We start from the raw sequence: 23,978 nt of genomic DNA, 5'->3' as shown, positions 1-23,978 counted from the left end.
CACCTCCTCCTACCTCATTTCCAAGGTAGACCACTTGCTCTGACCAATTTGACATTTACTTGGCTTTATGGTCGGATGGGCCTGCTCAAGAGCTTGAAAAACATATCCTAAGTGGTCCACATGTTCTTTCCAAGTAGGGCTGAGCACTGCAATGTAATCCAAGTATGCCATGTAGAAGTCCTCCTTCCCAATCAGAACTTGATTAACCATCCTTTAGAATGTAGCAGGTGCATTTTTTAATCCAAAAGGCATAACCTTAAACTGATAGAGGCCTGTTGGGGTTGAAAATGCAGTTTTCTCCTTGGCATGGTCTGTCAGGGCTATTTGCCAATAACCTGATGTTAGGTCAAATGTACTGAGGTACATGGCTGAACCAAGTTTGTCCACCAGCTCATCTGTCCTAGGTAAAGGATGGGCATCTGTCTTGGTGACTGCATTTAGAGCTCTATAGTCCACACAGAATCTCAACTCCTTGGATCCTGCCTTTGGCACTAGTACAACTGGACTAGGCCATGGACTGGTAGATGGCGCTATTACCCCGAGATCAAGCATCTTGTTGACCTCTTCCTTTTTGTGGGCTCTTACATGGTCTGACATTCTGTAATCTCTGTTTTTAACAGCTAAACAGTCACAAGTGAAAATATCATGCTGGCCCCACGGGGTCAAACCTGGTGATATTGAAAACAGAGGGACAAACAGATTTAACATAGATTTGCACTCCTCCTGTTGTTCCAGTGTCAGATTAGAAGAGAGATTAACTCCCTCCTCCTCCTCCTCCTCCTCCTGAGCAGAAGGCTCCCACTTCTGGTCTTGATACATAGGCGTTTAGACGGTTGGTGTGAGAAACACTGGGGGCCTCTTAAGGATTGCCTAAGTCCACCAAATAATTAACCTCTCCAAGTTTTCCCACAACCTTGAAGGGTCAAATCCATTTGTCCTGTAAGACCCCCTACCTTGTAGGCACCATAACTAGAACTTGCTGGTCTTGAGTAAATTCAACCATGTTGGCCTTCTGGTCATGCAAATGCTTCACCAGAGCCTGACCTGCTTTCAAGTTATCAGATGCTTCTGTCATCATATGTGTGATTCTCCTCCAGAGACCTAGCACATAGTCAGTGACTCTCACTGGCTTGGGAGAAGGAGCACTCACCAACCCCTCTGGAAGTGTCCAGCCGTTGAGTTGTAGGCCGCCTAGAGCCTCCTGGACCCCAGAATCTGCCATTTATTTTTGTAAATGGATCCCCCAGCCCCCTATTGCAGCCTTGCTTTCCTGATCCAATTTCCCTTCTCCCCAGCCCTGATCCTGCCTCCCATCCCACCCCCTGGCCCTGATTGGCTATTCTGTCCAGCTTGCCTGCCCGTGAGTACAGGCACTGCTCACTGCTCACCAACATTACGGAGTACCCAGCAGGTGAGTTGTAGGCCCCTGAGACCCTCCTGGGCCCCAGAATCCACCATTTATTTTTGTAAATGGATCCCCCAGCCCCCGATTGCAGCCTCACTTTCCTAATCCAATTTCCCTTCTCCCCGCACCCCTTCCCGGATTGACCTGAGCTCAGCTCTTAACTCACCCTACCAGGGCAGCCCTCTACCCGTGCAGCCCCTTTGGCTAAGGGCTCCCGAGGCAAAGGGCGGCTCCAACAGAGGCGGCTCCAGATCATGTCTGCAGGTGTCAGCAGGAGACGCCAGGAGAAGCCAGTGCCCAGCCGTCAACCAGCACCAATCCAAAAGTAAGTGTGGCATGGGCGGGGAGTAGAGCAATTACTCTACTCCCGAAAATCACTCCACTCAACATCAGCTTACCTCAGAACTGTGATTGTTAGCAACGCTCTTATACTTGTTAAACACTTAGTTAGATTTGAAAACAGTAGCCTTCGTCACCTCTAGACAGGATTGTGAATGTTAGCAATGCCACTAAGTTAGAACTGTTGATATCAGACTGTGTCAACTCTAGATAGTATTGTGAATGTTAGCAATGCCGCACTGGGTTTGAGCTGTGAACATTAGCCTGCGTCACACCTATATAGGATTGTGAATGTTAGATATGTCACACTCAGTTAGGATTGTGAACATTACACTGCGTTGCATCTAGATAGGATTGTGACTGTTAGCAATGCTGCACTTAGACTTGTAAATAGTAGCCTGCGTCCCTTATAGATAGGATTGTGAATGTTAACAATGACACACTTCGTTAGAATTGTGAACCTTTAGCCTATGCCAGACCCAGACAGGATTGTGAATGTTAGCAATGCCACACTTAGTTAGAACTGTGAATATTAGCATGCATCACCTCCAGATAGGAATGTGAATGTTAGTCATGCCACACTCAGTTAGAATTGTGAACATTAGCTTGCGCCGCATCTAGAGAGGATTGTGATATTTAGCAATGCTGCACTTAGTTAGATTTGTAAACAGTAGACTGCGTCACTTATAGATAGGATCGTGAATGTTAACAATCCCACACTTTGTTAGAATTGTGAACATTAGCCTACGGCAGACCCTGACAGGATTGTGAACGTTAGCCTGAGTCGCTTCTTGATAGAAATGTTAATGTTGGCATGTCCCACACTTGGGTGGAGCTGTGAACATTAGCATGAATCGCATCTGGATAGAAATGGGAATGTAAATGTTAACATGCCCCACACGTGTATAATTGTGTACCCTGATATCCTGCTTCCCATGCTGTTGCTATATATCCATATCCCCCCTCCTGTCACTGTAAACCCACCCCATGTCTCTATGTGTCCATGTGTCGCCCTGTTCCCTATCATCCTGTTCACGTGACTGGTCTCGGGCACTTTAAAGATAACCATCATATCACATCACTAAGCTTACTCTCTACTTTACACCATCATTCAACTAGAACACAGCTATACCCCTGACTAATTCGGCCTAGCTTTTCACATACGAATACGTACCCATGAACACCTCACCACCGCAGAAAAACACTACTAGCTGAGCACATTCCGGCCTAGTTGCTCACATATGCGTCCTTCAGGCCTAACACAGCCAGAGCCCAGTCTGGATGTTCACCCGCCAGACTGCACACATCCAACTGATATCTTCAGCACCACACTGAAAGCTAGGAAGCTACCATCCGGCAATTACATCAGCTGCACACATATCTGGTGCACCCACGCACCCTACAACACTATCTCTCTCTACTGACCAGAACTACGGTTCCTGAGGGCATTCAACCAACCAGCGATATGAGGTCATACCAATGATATATAGAGCGCTATATAAATGGCAAGTAACACAACATAACGTAACATTGAGCCCATTTCTTTTTCGGCTTCCTTGGGATTACCACTGGAAATGCTTGCATCGAGCAAAGAAAATGGTGCAATGCACAATGGGAGAAGTATAGATGATTTTGGGGAGCAAGGGGCAACCCTGTCGCTGTCAAATATTGTAAAAACTACTGAACAGATTGCTATCAAGCCAACAAAAGTCACATCCTGTAACGCTCACCTGATTCCCGCAGAGGCGCCGGTCTTGACTGGGTGAATGCCGTATCTTCAAAGGTGATGTGTAACACAAGGTTGGCTCTTTGGGCTGGACCTCTGTGCACTGTATGTCTGACTCGAAGAGTAAGATGTCTTAGGTAAGTGAACGCCGAGCTCTCCATCTGCCTCGGGGCAGGGTGCCGTAACCAGTTTCTTCACTGGATAAGGGTGCAGGCCTCTTGACCTCAGAGGACTGCTGTCCGTCGTTAACTGCACGAACGGTAAGTTCTGGGCACTTCAAATGTCTTAAAAGTCTTTTGTAATGATATCTCTTGTTTTGCAGGGTTCCGGCGATGGCGGATGGCGGGCTGATGAGAGTTGAGGATCGAACCCGCGTGAGGAATAGAAGCGCCTGGAAGCACGTAAGTAAGCGCTTGTAGCCTGCTTCACGATGCGCACTAACTGTCCCTTTTATCTTGCAGGTACAAGTTCGGAGCTTTAGAGAAGCTGAAGGGTGCTGGAATACCCACTGGATTCGGCGTGGGAAGGAGTAATGGCACGTGAGTAATAAAGTTGCCCAATGTCTTTAAACGCACCTTCTTTTGTCTTTCAGATGCGGGATGCAGCGCCGAAGGCCTCCGGAGCGTGCGAAGAGCTGGTAAGCTTTTGTCTTTCAGATGCCGGAATGCAGTGCGAAGACCTCCGGAGCATGCGAAGAGTAGGTAAGCCTTTGTCTTTCAGATGCCGGAATGCAGCGCGAGGCGTTGGTGACAGCCGATGGACCAGGTAAGAGATGCGCTGCCACTGAAGACGTAGTGCTAACCTGTTCTTTCTTTGTCTTTACAGGTGCTGCTGAAGACTGGATTCCAGGATGGTAAGCCTTTGTTCCCTTAGGCCCAGGATCAGAAGCAGAAGACACGATGAGCGTTCTGCTGCAGAGAATGCAGAATAACACAAAGCAAGATTCATCCATCGGGTGTGGTTTAAATAGCCTCCTGTAGTGCTTAGGTGTCTCCTTCCACAGCCACGCCTAGGTAAGAAAAGAGTTCCTGCTTTCCAGAAGAGTTCCAGTGTTCTGAACCTAGGGAGTGGCTCCTGCCCCACCCAACAGGAAAAGTAGTCCCAAACAGAAGAGGATCAGGGGTTCAACTGGCAGATAAGTAAGCAGCATGGTCTGCTGCAGGTAAATCCACCCAAGCATTATGAGCCCGGCGCTTCCAGCGCTGGGACTGGGCATCTTTATGAGCCTGGTGCCACTGGCGCCAGGACAGGGTCCAAAAGGTCCCAATTGGGACTGGCTGGCACTCGGAACCGGGGTTATGGGTCTGCTTCCAAGGGAGTCGGGCAAGTCCTGATCTTTTGGAAGCAGAGATCATGACAGCACCCCCCCTCAAGGCCCCTCCCAAACCGGGCTTCTCCGGGGGTTTGGGCTTGTTAGGAAATGTTCGATGAAATCTTTTGATTAGACGAGGCGCGTGGACAAATTCTGCAGGTTCCCAGGATCTTTCTTGGGGACCGTAGCCTTTCCAGTCAATCAGGTAAAATAGTTTAGATTTGGAGATCTTGGAATCCAGGATGCTTTTGACTTCAAACTCGAGTTCTCCATCAACTAGAATAGGTTTTGGAGATGTAGTTAGTCGGGTTTGAGGTTGCACGGGTTTTAATAGAGAGACGTGGAAGACCGGATGTATCTTCATGTGAGGGGGCAAGTCCAACTTGACCGCTACTGGATTTACTATGGTAGTGATGGAATAGGGACCAAGGTATCTTGGGTTGAATGTGCGTGGTCCTTTTAGAGGTAGATATTTGGTGGATAACCAGACTTGATCTCCTACTTGATATTGTGGGGCTTCCTTCCGATGTTGGTCTGCTCCTTTCTTGTATTGTTCTTTAGCCCTTTGAAGGTGAGAAAAGGCTTCCTTAAAGGCTTGGGTGGTTGTAGAATGCAGGTGGTCTACTGCTGGTGTTCCAAGATCTTGGAGTGGATCCAACTCCGAGGTTCGAGGGTGACTACCATATAAAAGAAAAAACGTGGTCTTCCCAGTTCCCGAGTGGACAGAGTTATTGTAGGCATATTCGGCTATCCAAAGGATATCTTTCCAAGTTTTTTCAGTTTGTTGTAGCATGCAGCGCAAATACTGTTCCAGAGTTTGATTGGTCCTCTCGGTTTGTCCGTCGGTTTGAGGGTGGTGGCTGGTCGAAAGTCTCACATCAATTTGAGCCGACCGACAGCAACTTCGTCAAAAATGAGAAATAAATTGACTACCTCGATCCGAAATTAGAACTGAAGGAAAACCGTGCAGTCGGACGATGTTTTCGAGAAATTCTCGGGCCAGAGTTGCTGCTGTTGGTAAGCCTTTGAGTGGAATGAAATGCGCCATCTTGGAGAATAGGTCCACGATTACTAGGATCGTATTGTATCCGGAGCATGGAGGTAGATCGGTGATGAAGTCCATAGAAAGCGTATGCCAAGGGCGAGGCGGGATGTCAATAGGGCGTAAGAGGCCGGCTGGTTTTTCCTTTTGACTCTTGTTTTGGGCGCATACTCCACAGGACATTATAAAGTCTCTGATATCTTTTTTCCAAGACGGCCACCAGACGTAGCGCTTGATCTTTTCCGAGGTCTTGGTCATACCGGGATGTCCTTCCATTAAAGAATCGTGATAACAAGAGATTACCTTTTTCTGTAAATCTGTGCTGGGCAGGTATAACCGTTCTTGGAAATATAATAGGTTGTCCTTCACCGTAAAGTCCTTTCCCTGCAGATGCCAATTCTGTATGTCTGCTGGAGTTACCAGTAGCCTGGCTTTATCCTTAACTTCCTCTATGGATTGTGTGGCGATTACACCTAGAATTCTTTGTTCGGGAATGATAGGTACAGGTTTAGGATTGATCAAATGTTCTTCCACTCCCATCCGAGAAAGGGCATCAGCTTTACCGTTTTTTGTACCAGGTCGATAGGTAATTATGAAGTCAAACTCGGCAAAGAATAGTGCCCAACGGAGTTGCCTAGAGGATTGAGCTTTTGCGGTTTTCAAATATTGCAGGTTTCGGTGATCTGTAATCACAGTAACGGTGTGTCGGGCCCCCAGAAGATAATGCCGCCAAGCCTTAAAGGCGGACTTGATAGCTAGAAGTTCCTTATCAGTAATAGTGTAATTGATTTCAGGAGGCGAGAATTTGCGGGACCAAAATGCCACGGGATGCAACTGATTGGTTACTGGGTCCTTTTGTGATAGAACTGCCCCCATGGCAAGGCTCGAAGCATCAGTTTCAACGATGTAGGGGAGTTCTGGGCGAGGATGTTTTAAGATCGGTGCAGAGATAAATCTAGTCTTCAAATTCTGGAAAGCTTGTTCCGCCTCGGTAGACCATTCAAAACGTTTGTTTTTCTTTAACAAGGCGGTGATGGGCTGGACTATGCGAGAGAATTCGGGGATAAACCTGCGGTAAAAGTTAGCGAAGCCTAACATGCTTTGAACACCTTTTACGGAGGATGGCGATGGCCATTTGAGAATTGCATCGACCTTCTTTGAATCCATACGCACTCCGCTAGGTGATAATATGAATCCCAAGAATTCAACTTCAGTCACGTTGAAAACACATTTTTCCAACTTAGCGAAAACTTTGTGTTGACGCAATCTCTCGAGGACCATTTTCACGTGTTTCCGATGTTCAGTTTCCGATGAAGAATAAACGAGGATGTCGTCAATGTAAACAACAACACACACATCTATGAGCTCTCTGAGGACATCGTTCATAAAATATTGAAAGGCGGCCGGGGCATTGCAAAGTCCGAAGGGCATGACCTGATATTCAAATAGCCCATACTTGGTGCGGAAGGCCGTCTTCCATTCATCGCCCTCTTTTACTCGTACCAAGTGGTAGGCTCCTCTAAGATCCAGCTTTGTAGATATGCATGCTTTTCTGACTTGGTCCAGGAGTTCAGGGATCAAAGGTAACGGATATCTATTCTTAACGGTGATCTGGTTCAGGGCGCGATAATCTATACAAGTTCTAAGGTCCCCTTCTTTTTTTGGAACGAAGAACAAAGCTGAGGAAGCAGGGGACTTAGAAGGACGAATAAACCCATTCGCTAGGTATTGATCCAGGTATTGTCGGAGGTGAAGATCTCAGGCTCGGTGAGGGCATAAATTCTACTACAAGGAGGAGTAGATCCAGGTATCAGGCCTATCTGGCAGTCATAAGACCTATGAGGAGGTAGAGAGTTAGCCTGATCCTTCCGGAAAACATCTTGGAATTCTAGGTATTCAGGAGGTAACTGGGGAGCCTCCGAGGAAATTGCTGCCAGTGCAACACCAGGTCGAGGGTGACAAGTAGAGACACATTCTGGAAACTGAACCGTTCTTGCTCGCCAATCGATCTGAGGATTGTGCTTCTCTAACCAAGGAATTCCTAGAATAATCTGGAACTGAGGGGCCTTGATCACATCGAACACGATCTTCTCATGGTGTCCATCTTGACTTACTAGCGTCACTTCTTGGGTGGTATGCGTTACTGGTCCGGAGGCTATCTCCGTACCATCCACCGTAGTAATGACGTCCTTTACAGCCTTTGGACAAAGAGTCAGATTCATCCTCAAAACCATTTCATGATCCACATAATTGCCGATGGCACCGCTGTCGACGTAAGTTTCAATCGCATGTAATCGATCCGGATGTTCAGGGCTAATGAGGACCATAGGTATCACGAAATGCGAGGTCACTGAACTGGTTTTAACGCTCGGCAAGAGGACCTCTATTCTTGTCGGGCGAGGTCGTTTCCCTGCTCAGAGTTTGTGACCCTGGTAACTGCAGCTCCTACTGCCTTCTTGGCTGGTTTCACCGGACAGTCTCGAAGAAAGTGCCCCGAGTTTCCGCAATAGAGGCATAATTGCAGCTGTTTTCTCCTTTCCCGCTCCTTTTGTGTAAGTGGTCCTTTCAGGCCCCCTATTTGCATGGGTTCCCCGGAGTCTACTCCTTTGGTAGGAGTTGGTGGTTTGGAAAATACTCGAGCATCAAACTTGGAACGATCGGCCTTCCTGTTCTGCAGTCTGTGGTCAATTTGAACGACTAAGTCAATATAGTCCGAACAGTCTTGCGGGGGATTCACTACTTGGGCTAACACATCTTTGAGCTCTCCACGTAGACCTCTATAAAACAGCGTAATCCTTTTGTCCTCAGGCCATCGAGTTTCCACTATCAGTCTGTTGAAAGACTCAATATAAGCCAAAAGGTCTTGATTACCCTGTCGCAATGAAAGGAGCTCATTGTCCAAGGCCTGCCCCTGTGAATGTCTTGCAAACAGTTTTTCCATACTGAGCTGAAAAGCTTGAAAATCATGGAGAACCGGATCATCTTGATTAACTAGAGGGATCGACCAGTCGGCCGCATTGCCACTAAGGTACGAAAGCACGAAAGCTACCTTAGCTTGATCAGTTGGAAAGGCTGCTGGCCGGCATAAGAAGTGCAACCGGCACTGATTAATAAATACTGCAAACCTCTTTGGGTCACCAGAAAATCGTTCGGGCAGAGCCAGAGGTACATTCCCAGGTAGGTTGATCTGCACTGGGTTCGTAGAGGATGTTGAAGGAAGATTTGCCCCTGATGCGGGTAACGGAGTTTGTCCGGCTTGTGACTGTAGCAATTGTCTAGCGAGATCGTCTGTTCGCTCCTTGGAAATAATCAGTTCCCTTCTCAGAGCATTCGTTTCCTGACGGGCTGCATGCACTTCTGCTCTTAGTTCCCCAAGTAACTGGGCTAGCTGGTCGGTATCCGAGGTTTCCATAGCGCCTGGGTGGGAGTTTTGCGGTAGGCTTTGTGTTCTGTAACGCTCACCTGATTACCGCAGAGGCGCCGGTCTTGACTGGGTGAATGCCGTATCTTCAAAGGTGATGTGTAACACACGGTTGACTCTTTGGGCTGGACCTCTGTGCACTGTATGTCTGACTCGAAGAGTAAGATGTCTTAGGTAAGTGAACGCCGAGCTCTCCATCTGCCTCGGGGCAGGGTGCCGTAACCAGTTTCTTCACTGGATAAGGGTGCAGGCCTCTTGACCTCAGAGGATTGCTGTCCGTCGTTAACTGCACGAACGGTAAGTTCTGGGCACTTCAAATGTCTTAAAAGTCTTTTGTAATGATATCTCTTGTTTTGCAGGGTTCCGGCGATGGCGGATGGCGGGCTAATGAGAGTTGAGGATCGAACCCGCGTGAGGAATAGAAGCGCCTGGAAGCACGTAAGTAAGCGCTTGTAGCCTGCTTCACGATGCGCACTAACTGTCCCTTTTATCTTGCAGGTACAAGTTCGGAGCTTTAGAGAAGCTGAAGGGTGCTGGAATACCCACTGGATTCGGCGTGGGAAGGAGTAATGGCACGTGAGTAATAAAGTTGCCCAATGTCTTTAAACGCACCTTCTTTTGTCTTTCAGATGCGGGATGCAGCGCCGAAGGCCTCCGGAGCGTGCGAAGAGCTGGTAAGCTTTTGTCTTTAAGATGCCGGAATGCAGTGCGAAGACCTCCGGAGCATGCGAAGAGTAGGTAAGCCTTTGTCTTTCAGATGCCGGAATGCAGCGCGCGGCGTTGGTGACAGCCGATGGACCAGGTAAGAGATGCGCTGCCACTGAAGACCGTAGTGCTAACCTGTTCTTTCTTTGTCTTTACAGGTGCTGCTGAAGACTGGATTCCAGGATGGTAAGCCTTTGTTCCTTTAGGCCCAGGATCAGAAGCAGAAGACACGATGAGCGTTCTGCTGCAGAGAATGCAGAATAACACAAAGCAAGATTCATCCATCGGGTGTGGTTTAAATAGCCTCCTGTAGTGCTTAGGTGTCTCCTTCGACAGCCACGCCTAGGTAAGAAAAGAGTTCCTGCTTTCCAGAAGAGTTCCAGTGTTCTGAACCTAGGGAGTGGCTCCTGCCCCACCCAACAGGAAAAGTAGTCCCAAACAGAAGAGGATCAGGAGTTCAACTGGCAGGTAAGTAAGCAGCATGGTCTGCTGCAGGTAAATCCACCCAAGCATTATGAGCCCGGCGCTTCCAGCGCTGGGACTGGGCATCTTTATGAGCCTGGTGCCACTGGCGCCAGGACAGGGTCCAAAAGGTCCCAATTGGGACTGGCTGGCACTCGGAACCGGGGTTATGGGTCTGCTTCCAAGGGAGTCGGGCAAGTCCTGATATTTTGGAAGCAGAGATCATGACACATCCGTGCTGTTTTATGCCCAACTTGTTTCTTATTTGGTGCAAATCTGTACTGTTTTATCGCTAAATGTGTTCAATCGAAGCAATTTTTCTCTACAGCAAAATGAGTGGGTGTAGGCTGAAAACTTATTTTTTTCTTAATTGCTTTTCAAACTTTTGCAAACATTCTCCAAAAGGTCATGTTTAGATGGACCATGGACAAAGTTTCCATTTTTTTTTTATTTATTTTTTTTTAAAAGTCATCCACATTTGTCCAGCAAATCAAAACGTATTAGCAAAAGCATTTTGGGAAATGTCTAAGTAAACTTTAATTAATTTAACTATACCGAGGCAACCCAAATATATATCAATGCGATTTTAAAAAATATAAATAAAAGTTACATGAATTGTGGTATTCTGAAAATGAAATATTTGTATTAGACAGCTAATTACAAAACGACATGGAATTAACAAAGCTAAACAGAATTTCACGTTTCGGATTACAAACATGACTCATTGATGTAGATGCAACATGTGGCTGCTGTTGATCATGTTTTTATATTTTTACCAACCAAACATTCCATTAGCAGAGAGAACAAAATATATCTAGAATTGTTTCTACATATGTTGAACTTGCTGTTTAATGCCTATGTCTCTCTCGCCTTGTTTGTCTTTGTAACAGGCAGATTTTACACCTACATGCTGGAGAAGTCCCGCCTTGTTACTCAACCTTTGAGTCAGAGCAATTTTCTTGTTTTCTACTTCATGATGGATGGGCTGTTGGCTGAAGAAAAATATGCCCTGTATCTAAAAAATGTATCCATGCACAGGTAGGAAGAAATGCTAGGCTGTACCACGGTATGCACATTTTTTAACGATAGACACCTTGAATCTAATGGCGTAAAATAAATGTGCACCCACCCAATGATCCGTCGCTCATCCCTACAATCTTTTATTTTCTGTGCAGGTTCTCCAGTTTTACACTCTTCCTTATATTTTCGATACCGGATTTTCAATGTGTTTACCAATTGGACTGGCTTTTCTACGTATTAATACTCCGTCAGTGATAAAAACACTTTGGGAGTCATGTTATTCAATCCCTAAATTGCACTGGAGAAAATGGTGCAAAAGTTCTCCTACATGCAATTTTGGTCATTTTCAAAACAAATTGAAAACGCAAAGGGTAAAATACATGGGAAATCTTCACTTTCCCATCCGTTTTGGGAAAAGTGTAAATGCTGCTTGAAAATTATATTTTGCAGGTGGCACTTACAATGGATTCCTATGGAATGTGCCTACATTCACCAGGTGGCAAAGTCAGGCAGATGCCATAGAAATACAGGCTGTCGCAAAACCATGGGCTATTTGAAGGCAGAAAGGGAAGGCACAACAGAAATATATATCCCATTCTCCGCCCCCACTTTGCCTCCTAATAACATGACAATCCTCCCAGCTTGAAAGCTTACACCTGTGTTTTTATACTCCCATAATTCAGAAAATGGCCACGTTTGTAAAGATACTCCTGTGCCATTGTGAATGCTGTCCCATACGGCAATCTAGTTACTTTATTGATGTTCATTTATTTTGTTTCACAAACACCACAAACTTAAATTGTCTGATGGTTTATGCAGCCAGTCATGCTCAAAATTCACAACTGAAAATGCCCTCGAATCTCCATGAATCTCTCTGCGAGAACGTTTAGCAGGGAGCAAAGTGACCTTGGACTGCAAAAATACACTCTGCACCAGGCCTAATTCACAGAGGAGAGCAAAGTGACCTTGCATTGCATAAATACACTCTGCACCGGGCCTAATTCACAGAGGAGAGCAAAGTGACTTTGCACTTCAAAAATACACTTTGAGAATTAGACCCATTTGGCGCGGTGCAAAGTGTATTTTTGCATTGCAAAGTCACTTTGCTCTGTGCTAAACGTTCTGTGAATTAGGGCCAACGAATACCACTGAGTAGGGACATAACTCCTAATGCACAAGCAATTCCATTTCTGGTTTTCTCTAAGAGGCACATTTCTGAGTGAACATAATGTGTGCCCCTTTTCAATGCATGTATATTATAGCATTGCCAGCATGTTTATAACACACACAATATATGGGTGTCATGTGTTGTTCCACACTGATCAAGATGACCTTTGCACGTGTTCATGGGTGCAGACACGATGGATTGAGCACAATCATAGCTAGAAATTGATATTTAACAGTAACTGACAGATGGGTGGTTCATATATGAAAATGGTATTTTCTTTTTAAATATGTGACTGTTTTTGCTGATGTGCTGATGTATTTGGAAGTGTGCAATATTATTAAGTTTCAAACAAAATGCAGATTGATCCAAGGACTAAACCTCACTCAAATCACGAAATGTCAAACTGGCTGAGCTGTACTCTTTTACCACTTCATGTGTCCCCTAGCAGATGACTTGATGTCTCAACTTCATTCTGTTCTTGATAGACTTGATATAGGGTCCTATAGTAGAGAGGGGAAAGCTTGGTATGATGTCGTGAGGGTTGGCAAAGCAGCTCAAAAGTGTTTGAACTTTTGGCAGCTCAACTCACTGTGTTGGATGTTGGATTTGTGTTGAGCCTCAATGTGGGAAGCATGGCTTGAAGCTCAGGTGGTGGTAAATTGGAGAACATGATCTCACTGATTGATCACAGTTTGAATGTGGCTTGAAGGCATGAAACAGACTTAATGTCCTTTTCTGAGTTGTCCACTGATCAACAGCAGTCGCTGCAGCTAATAGTTATTTAACTAAGAAGTCTCCTCAGTAGAACCATACATGGCAGCAGTCTATTTTGCTTCCATTTTAAGCTGAAGTGTGCTGGGGAAATATGTCCACTGGTCTCTGGTTCTAGATGCAGTCATCTCCAGGGTATTTGAACAAGTATGCCTTCTGTTCTCCAGAGATGTTAAGTGATAGGTTTTGCTTCTTTCACTCTCATGAAAAGAGCAAACAAGCTACCAATGGCCCCAACTGGGTGCCAACATGGTGGGGCTTGTGTTCCCTTTTCATTTGTAAATCCTCATAGCGGATTGGTGGCTTCCAAGTGTCATACTAGAATCCAATGAGAATAATTTCCAAGTGAAGTTTCCTTTCACTTTGCCCAGAGAAATGCCAGAGGTTAAGATTAATTCTAAACCTTCCAGCCATCACCTCTTTTTTGCTGTAGTCACCCAAAGTGGGATGGGTATTCCCAGACCTGGGTCCTGTGCCTGCTGCGCCTAGACGCCCAAGCTACTCCTCACTGATGAGGCCCAACAAGGCTGAAACATGTTTTTGGATGCTTGTGGTCTCAGGTAAAAGAGATGTGACCAAGCAGATTGGGCTGCACTGCTGCTTTTGGGGTAGAACCAAGCCTGATTTGCATATGGTCTTTCCCATTTTGTAATGGCTTGACAGACTGAAGAACGATGGTCTGGAGGGTTGCCCAGAGCAATGCCAGATGTTGCCTGGTGTCCTCTCACTTTGGCAGCAATTCAGGGAGAACCTTACTCCTAGGAGTTGGAATGTAAGCAAGGAGGGAGCTTACACAATGTTAGAAGGTTTTTTCCTTGTCATGGAGCTCTGATACTGGCTTTAACAAGATTATCCATAACCTATTTTCTGTTCATACCATTGCAGAATCCTTTGGATTTAGGCTAGTGTCTAGTGCCAAGTCTGCACCTTCCACCAAATATGGCTGATTTTCTTTAAAAAAAATAATACCCATTTGGTGTATATGCATGGTTTTGGGTCTAATAATGATCTAGTTTATAATTATACATTCAATAACTAATAACTTACCTCCTAAAACTTTAAGGGGTGCCAAGTGACAACGGTTTGATATTAACTTACTCCTGATGCCAATATACATTTAAATGAAATTCATGGATCTTGCAACTATTTCATGTGAAAACTCTTCCACTGCATGTAACCTTTCTTCTGGAAGCTGGCCACATCGCCTGCCCGCTGCTAGATTGTCAGGAGACTGTGCCAAGCATAAAGTACATGTGAATGCCTATATGTGAATGCCAGTGCTCTAGTAAAACACCCATTGGAATGAGGGCTCCCAGGCAGAAACCAAATGACTAACCCCACTTATTAGGCAAAAAGCATCTTATGACATTGAGACTGTTTGACAGACCCTATTTCCTTGCAGAATCCATTCCATTAGAACTCTGACAATTTGAGAACATGCCTGGAGTTTTCACCTACCAGATGGAAATCAAACAGAATGTGCTGTGTGGGGACCAACGGAAGTCAGAACTAGATCAGACATTACAGTGTCAGATTGGATATTCTTTGCTTCCAGCTACCCAACAGGCGCAGTAAAATAGTAAGGTGTGTTAGGAGTAAATTGTTTTCCATAGACTTGGTTAATCAATCTAGTTCTTATCTTTGCTCACATGGAACATCAATCTAAGTCAAGCTGTCCTCCTTTTAAGGTAATCGTTTCCCCGTAACTATCTCTTAAGAAAGTACATGTATTGGGATCAGCAGCTTAGATATGTAGATGAGTCTTCTTGGTTGTTTAATAGCCGATGTGCCCTATTTTCAGCATATTCCCTACCTTGCATTCCTAGATACTGTATCAATCCTATTCCCGAACAATGTGGAACACCTCATGCAGAACATCTTTGACCATGGACCATTTTTTTCATTCTTCATTTACTTCTAATGCAACATGAATACTAATGCTTTACATGGTTTCATCATTTGTGACAGTGGTTTGGTCATTGGGACATCCTTGGTTACTTAAAGATTACGTGTGCATGTTTTAATACATTATCACTAAGCAAGACATGGCAAGTTAGTTTTCCCCTTGTATCAATAATTCTTTCAGTTGTTTCTTCTATTGCTAGATTGTGTTACAAACAATGTGTTGCTAGTGATGTCTCGAGTGGGCTCCAGGGTATTGGTTCACTCTAGTTGATGCTTGCTATAGAGCCATTGGTGGCATGCTACAACCAGGACAAGGCACGTGTGTTTGGTTATTAATGTCAGTGACAGATAACTTCAAACAGTTACAGGCCGAGTGGCACCTAAACATAGTGTGTTCTCCATGGCTTTGCTTCAAGAATTGCTTTCATTCCCATCCATAGTTAATTTACATATTTGCACATTTATGTGGTAACGGAGAGACACATTTCCACTGAATATTTACACCACTGTCACCGTGACTGTTGGCAACATTATTCTATCTCTGTTTATACCACAGCACATTTGAAAAATGACTGAGCAGTTCTGAACTCTTCAGCTGATCTTCCTCTTAAACCTCTTGTGCTGATCTAGTAAACATAACACCATCTAGAGTCACCAGGGACACCACAACTTTTAAACACTGATTTAATGGCTTCCCATAATTTGTCTTCAAGCAAGTAAACTGTCACATGGTACCAACAACAATCCTGGACAAAGGGGATGCAAACACTAAAATAGAAGGTTACTGTTGGTTTTTAGACACTTGTTTTGAATTTAGGTAGCAAGATGTGGGTGCTGCTATTCTGCCAAAAATAATGCCACATCTCTGATTTTTGGGACAGCTGACATGGGTCCTAACCTCCCCTCCTTCTTGGCGTACTTTGAAGTGGATGCTGTCTGGTTGTTGTTGGCTTAGTTGCCAATGCTTTTGATTTGCAACATTTTCCTATCTATAATCTAGATTTTGTTTGGTCCATTTGTGTATACGATTGTCTACTGACATGTGGAGTGCATGAAGATTGATGCACCTTGTCTCACTTTGGAATCTGTGGTATCACAAAAATAGAGGTTTCTGAGTCCCAATATTGAATCTGTGGATGAAGCATAATGTTTGTCATTTTTCAAATAAATAAGAAGTGGACAATTTTCAAGTATCACCTTGTCTTGGTCCATGGATCACCACCTGTGTGTTGCCATGATAATGTCATATCTTCTCCCTCTTGTGTCTTGGTCAGTATGAGCTTATTCTCCTCATCCTTCTGCCCACAAGCCACTTGAATCTGAAGCAAGAGCAAAGACGGTGCACAAAGAATTACATTGCTTCCCAAGGAACCAGATTTACTTCTCCAATGCAAGTTCGCACTGCTCAAGCAGGTGAATAATATACAACAGATGCATTATTTCCACATCCTCTCCCACATTCCAGACCATTGTTGGGCACTGCAGCTGATTCAGATATATTCATTTAATTAACTTCTTTCCTTTAATAAATACATATGGGACTTTCGGGGATTTGGACTTCTCCAATTACTAAATGTATGTGGGGTTATCCGTGTTTTGGGTCTTTACTCTGCCTTCTATATAGGGTGGTTATCTGTGCCTTGGCCTTCTTCTACACCTACTAAATGCATGGGCCTTTTTGAGGGCTTGGGATTCACCACTCCCTATTAATTGTTGCGTTCTTATTGCTTTATTCTTCTCTCCTAAATTCACCAAATGCATGTAGTATTTGCAGTGGTTTGGCATCCCCCCTATACCTACTACATGCATTATGGGTTTTCTGTGCATTGGACTTCTACACTTACTAAAGGCATATTGGGTTCTCAGTGCATTGGCTTTCTATTACGCCTACTAAATGTGCAGGGAGATCATACTACTTGGTCCTACTGTGCATACTAAATGCCTTTGGGGTTCTCAGATCATTGGCTTTCTCTGCATATTAAATGCACATGGTGGTCTCAATTCTTTCCCCTTATTTTCTACCTAATAAATTAACATGGTGCTTTGGAGTTCTCCTACATCTACAAAATCCATCTGAGGTTCTCAATTCTTTGGATTTGTCCTCTGTCTGTTTAATGCACACACGTTTCTCATGCCTATTAAAAGTGCTTAGGGGTCTTACTGCTTTGGCCTTCTACTCCTCCTTTTTTATGAAAATGGGCTTCTAAGTGCTTTGGCTTTCTCCACATACTAAATGCACCTATGGTTTCAGTTCTCAGTTCTTTCACTTTCTCCAGCCTACTATATTTATTATACACCAACTAAGGTTTTCATTGCTTTGACCTTCTCCGCTGGCCTCTTATTGCATGTGGGGAACTCAGTGCTTTGACCTAACATCCACCCACAGAATGCACATGTGGTTCACAGTGCATTGCACTTCTCCTATTCCTACTAAATTCAAGTTGGGTTTACAGTTTGTTGGCTTACACCTACACCCACTAACTCCAGATGTGGTTGTCACTGGTTTGGACTTCTCCAAAGCTTACAAAATGTATTTGAGTCTTTCTTCTCCGCCTACTAAATGCACATGCAGTTACTGGCGTGTTAGACTTCTTTAGCGCCAACTTAATGCATGTGGGGTTCTCAGTGCTATGGCCTCCTCTTACACCTACTAACCACATGTTGCTTTCTCAGTGCTTTGAACTTTTCCTGCATCTTCTAAATGCATGATGGGTTTTCAGTGCTTTGGTTTTCTCAGCGTGCTAAATCCTTATGGCAGTTTTCAATGCTTTGGCATTCTCCTCGCCCTACCAACTCTACACAGGGTTCTCAGTGTTCTTTTCTTCTCTTTCACCTCCTAAATGTATGTGGTGTTCTCAGTCCGATGATCTCCTCCTATGTCTACTAAATGCATGTTGTTTTCTCTGTGCTTTGGACTTCCTTGTGTCTAGTAAATGCACACAGGCTTCTCTGAGGCCTACACAATTTTCATAGACTGCTCTGCCTTTTCCCCTTCTCCATCTTATAAATGCACATTCGTTCACAATGTTTTGGCCTTTTCTCCACAAACTAATTGCATGTGATGTTCATATTACTTTGGCCTTTTCCTCATCCAACAAAATCCATTTGGATTTCTCTGTGCTTTGGCATTTTTGTCAACCTACTTAATGGACATGTGGCTGTTGGCATTCTGCTTCTCCGAGTAAATGCATGCAACGTTTTCAGTACTTTGGAAGTTTCCTCTGTCTACTAATGTCATATGGTGTTTGCTTTGCCTTCTACTATGCATGCAGAATTAATCTGAACTTTACTGCGCCATTACCCACAATTTCCACCCACCAACAAATCATATGCTTCCAAGTCCCTAAATTCGAACCTCATTCTATAACTCAGAGCCTCTTTGTCCTTTAGCTGCTACTGCTCTTCAAATGCCAACCATTGGCTGTTTCTTCTCACCTTCCTTTACCTAAATGCACGGTCGAACAATGCATAACCTCATGTCTAGAACTTGGGGAAAGCTCATCCTTGCTATCCCTGTACATTCTACGGGTTCCAGTTTTGAATGAGACATCCTGCCCATGCTTAGTCCAGCTGTGCCTGCACACTTGAGGGCTCAAATATGTATGAATCATGTGCACACCCCGGCATGCATATGCTTCCATTTATGAGCATGCAATCGGTTCTGCTCATGACCTTGGCAATAATGATGTGCTGCCTGATATGGTTCAGTTAGAAATTGGCATTATATGGTTCTCGGAAAGGAATATTACACCCATGTATCCCCTTATTTTTTGGGTATTCCAAACAATATATAGAATTCTTCTTTGGTTTGTCACAGCTCTTACCATTTTTGAAGTATACATATATGTGTGGACTGAATGTGGTTTGTATCCTATGCCTCTTGGCATGGGTTGTAATTGACAGCTGGCTATGAAATGCCTGCCCATTGGAAAGTAGTTGTCTTTCTCATGTATAGTTTGTACATGCACCATATACAAACTATAAATGAGACACCAATAAAACTCTAACTGAAATCAAAACATGATCTCATTGAAATTTACTTAATCAATTTAGGAGCCTGGGTGCACGATCTGAATTTAGCAACCTCTACATCCAATTTTACAATTCAACTGACTTGTGAGTATCGGCCAGCATCAACTTCTGCTACCAGTCAACAAAGCAACTAATACCTATTAATGCAGGGAAGGCGCACTACTTTTTACTCACCACTTCATTGCCATTTCTTAGAAGGATGATGTTAAGAATTTCAATCAGGCACACACCCAGGTCTCGCCTAGCATGTAGTGCGCAATGAAACCCTTATTTATTTGTGCCTATAAGTTCAATATTCTGAATGATATACCACACATATCACACCAGTCTCAAAATGCCCCCTACCCCCCAGGTCACAGTGCACCAGGAATCAGGCTAGTTTGTAAAGGTAAATATGTATTTATGTATTAATATTCAAATCACACATAAGTTTATATATATATGGGGCAGAAATCACCAGGTGGTGACAATACAATTCAAAATAAGTAAAACTATTGAATTCACTTATATTAATGCAGAATATAAAACACAGGGAAAAGAACAGTTTTGGTTGGTGAACAGATAGCGTTTAGGTTAATATCCCCCCCTGCAAAGTTTATTTAAGGTACACATGAGCAATCCTACACAGATGTAATTAATCCGGAGGTATTCAGGAAGGAAAGACAATGTCTAGAGTTTAAATGCAATCTTCCCTCCCCAAACAAGAGAGAAAACCGTTTTTGGAAATTGATGCTTTTACAAATGACAGGTTAAATGGCTTTGTGAAATATTGCAAAATGATCAAAAAGGCTTAAATGGAGAAATATTCTTAGGAAAGCAACACTAAACAGGTCCTAACACACATGAGCTACAATATAAACAACAGTACACACTTTAGATCAGTATGGGATTTGAGAAACACTTTGAATGGGAAAAAGACATGTGTAAACTTTGGAAAACTGCAAATTCACAGCAAAATTTCACTATGTGATATTTGAAAAAAAGGGGCCAAATACACTGTTACGTGATGCGCTTCTTGGTTGTGTCTGTATGTAGCTAAGGGTCCTAGGTATTAGTGAGAGTTGACATTTTGTTTCTATCTATAAAATTGAAGAAGTTCTGGAGGTTTTAGTGAGAAGCGTTTTTGTAAAATAGGCCCCAAAATGAAAACAGAAATTTGGTTTTAAAAATGACAGATGGGTTTCATTACACTATATTAATGACTATGAAAAAGAGAATGCCACACAGGAATCTTCACAGTTACGTGACCAGCGTAACCATTCATGTGGTGGATACTCAATTCCTTTCTGGGAGTTATTTTAGTTACTCAAAATCACTAATGACTTAGGGTATGATAGAACAAATGAGGACAATCAGAACAAGAATGGTTTTGACAATACTAGGGTTCTGAATTTAAAGAAGGGATGGGTTAGGATAGGATAAGACAATGCAAATATACTATGGGTCACTGTTGTTCCTATTAATACTTACAGTCCCTTGTAATTAAAATGGGACCGTCAAAGTTCTGGTCATCAGATCTGTCAGGTCTACCGGTAGCAGGGCACTTCTGGAGGGGTTGGATCAGCGGCGCGGTTCTGGTCAATTTTGGACTGCACCTCTGACTGGATTTTGGATGGGAAAAAAAACCTTCCCAGCCTTGAGTAAAGAAGTGTTCCCTTGGCGACCGCTAATTTTGGCTGTAAAACGAGGTAAATTAAATGTGCACTTCGAAGTGATTGTACTAGGTTGTCAGCATGAGTTTATCCCAAAACTGTGTGGCTGCTACACAGAGGCAATTTCAGTAAAAAAAGAAGTTTGGAAAAGTTACTCATATGCGCCAACCTTATTCAAAGAATATTTTCAAGGTGAGTCAATTCAATTTTGTTTTTATTTTGCACAATAGATTAAAGAACATTCAAACAAAAATTGTTCCAATTTTGTGTTTGCTTCACATCATTTCAATCCTTGATACAACTTGATATTAGGTGTTAGCTCCACACCTATAGTTCGGTAGCTTCTTCAAGAAAAATTATTTTTGTTAATCGGATTATCTGTGCCTAACTATATCTCTCTCAACACGTGTTTCCCCATTGTTGCTAACAATGGTTCATCAGGAGAGGAAGTGTATTTGCTAAAAGAAAGAAAAAAACAAAATTTCATTTAGAATAATGCTAAATTACACATATTAAATTTTGCTGTTCATTTTTATATACCCAAAATGCATTTTTTATGTAATGACTCACCATTCTTGTGATTTTAGCATATATCCATCTAATTGGATTTTGGATGGGTCCTTCTGGTCACTGGACACGGCAGATTAGCAAGATGCAAGTTTCAGCGTGCAAGCCTTGATGGTAGCACGCCAGACTGAATCAGAATTATTCTTTTAAGTTTTGGGATGGTTGAATTTGGACCTAGCTAAAAAGAGTTCAGCAATGCTAAGGCCTGAATTCTGCATAGAAATCTGGAGTCAGTTGCAAGATGAAGATTTCTGGACAAGATGAAGAAATCAGGAACAAGATGCTGCACAGAAATCTGGGTGTTTTCTGGAAGCAGTGTGTCCTATGTGTTGTGAAGTTCCTATTTTTATACTATCAAATGACATCACCAAGTTTATGGTGTGAGCAGAATTTCAAAACACACCCCCACGGCTGTGAGTGGCCACAGGCACTTGCCTTGTTCTGGTTGGCAGTCAGAACAGAGCTGTCATCTTTATGAAGGGATTTAGGAACTCCCACATTGATTTTGACCAAAACTTAACTTTTGCACAAATGTACATTTCTAAAATGATGTACCCTCTTAAATTGGAGACATACATTTCATATTTGATGGGCTATATTCACATTCAATCCCCATCTCTGTGAGAGCTGTCTTTCTCATTTCTAATTCTATGTAATTTTATCAATTTTAATCCTAACAGTTTGGATTAATAATTCGGTACATCTCCTCTGGGAGCTTATCAGTGCATCATATACATACAATCTTAGGCTTGCTACATTAATAGTTCTGCTACAATGAGGATTTTTTCATAACGTTGGTATCTTAAGTGGACAAGTTTCACCAATGTCTTCAAAGCAAAAGCCTAAAATTAGGTTAACAGCTACCAATTTTTAGATGTATCTTGCTTTAAGTTGAACAGTTAAAGAGTTTCACACTTAACCACAAATAAAGTTTTACACCAAAAAGTTCCTTTGAACCAAGTTTTCTTTCTCTCCTTTCAACAAACAGCTGTCAGATCCCTTTGATCAGGGTGGGGTGTGGAGGGAAGCATTCTGTCCCTCCCCAGCAGAGCCTGTCCTTTGTTCTTGGCTCAGCCAAAAGATGAATGTCTAATGAAGTCTATTGTGCTCCATATGCGAAAACCTTCCAGCAGCCATTAGCCTTCCTGTAGCAAAGAGTTGTCAAATTGAAGTGTCAAACTTTTCCAGGCAGGCCACTGTCCAGTCAGAATTAAGCAGTTACTTAACTCCAATACTGGGTTGCTTTGAAACTCACAATAAAGTCTTTTCTTTAACACATAGAAAAATAAGCACAGTTCATAAGGGATTTGGACATTTAAAAGAATTAAACCCTTTGCAAACATGCTTTAAATAGCCGAATTTTGCAATTTCTTCAGGAAACAGGAACACGTTTAAGCTGGGTTTGACATCTAATTTTCTTATGCAGCTGTCAGGCAGTGAGGCCTGGATTCTGACTGTACTGGATGATCTGTGGTTTCAGCACACTTTAATTTCAATAGTTAATTTGGAAAATGCCTGAAATTAGCACCAAAACAGCACTTTGAAGGTTGCAATTGATTAAGAGAACTGTATTTTAAAGTCATTTTCGGATTTTAACCCTTGTCGGGGGGAAATTCTGCCGGGGTCGGCCGGGCCGTCCGCAGACCTCCGGGCAGGGAGGCCCCAACTCCTCCCGTATATCCCAGATGAGATAGAGTATGAGACACACACAAGGAGCAAGGCGACTCTGCTGTTTATTTATACAAAACGGCAGGGATGGGTCAAGGAACGTACGCGTCCGTCCTGACACACACATAATCGTGGGGCTCGCAGGCCATTTTTTACTGCATTATGACGCGCTACTTGCGTCACTTCAGAAAGTTAACAAAAAACCTATCGCCACTCTTAATTGGTTGCTCGAGTGGTAGGGTTAGTATAGTACACATATAGAGAATGATATTAGTGGACAAGGTGTAGTCAGGTGGTATATCTGGGTTGTCCCTATAATTGGATACATAAGAATTGTTACATGAAGGCTCCTGAGGATTGGCTAATGTTACTGACGTCTGAGATAAGAGCCCCATGTTCTGATTGGTGCATCCGTGAGCTCCCCAGCCTGGGACCACCGTTGTTCCCAGCTCTCGGTGTACCTGTGTTTGCAACAATGTTTCAATATGGGTACGTGCAGACAATGTGAGGATTTATTCATAGGTGGAAGGCTGACCGCTCCCACTGTAGCAGGTGTCCATTGAGCCTTTCAAGTGTCTCGGCCTGTGTCTCGTAGTGAGGGACCCAGACGCCTTTTCTCTCCTGGGTTTTGGCATCTCGTCAGATTCGGCTTGGTCACGTGAGGCGGGACCGTGTTTGAGGCAGAATTCTGCACAATTAATATTGCTTTTCCACTGTGTGTCTGGTTTAATTTGTAGATATGACTTTAACGTTGGTACGCGGAGTGCGAGGTTGCAACATCGT

The 23,978-nt window shown here is 43.5% G+C and overlaps 1 protein-coding gene across 3 annotated transcripts in view; it reads left to right on the top strand.

Annotated features, from left to right (window-relative positions):
* The window catches only part of MYO16 (myosin XVI), a 3,167,675-nt gene that overhangs the window by 1,669,334 nt on the left and 1,474,363 nt on the right, over positions 1–23,978 (top strand). For all 3 annotated transcript variants that reach the window (XM_069636567.1, XM_069636564.1, XM_069636566.1), the window contains exon 16: positions 11,303–11,450. In XM_069636567.1, coding sequence (XP_069492668.1) covers positions 11,303–11,450 — 148 coding nt within the window. The remainder of the gene's footprint in view (positions 1–11,302; positions 11,451–23,978) is intronic.

The sequence above is a fragment of the Ambystoma mexicanum genome, chromosome 7p (assembly GCF_040938575.1).
Source record: "Ambystoma mexicanum isolate Mex_15411 chromosome 7p, UKY_AmexF1_1, whole genome shotgun sequence".
Lineage (NCBI taxonomy): Eukaryota > Metazoa > Chordata > Amphibia > Caudata > Ambystomatidae > Ambystoma > Ambystoma mexicanum.
The sequence above is the reverse complement of the archived record's forward strand: the minus strand, read 5'-3'. Positions and strand labels throughout refer to the sequence as shown.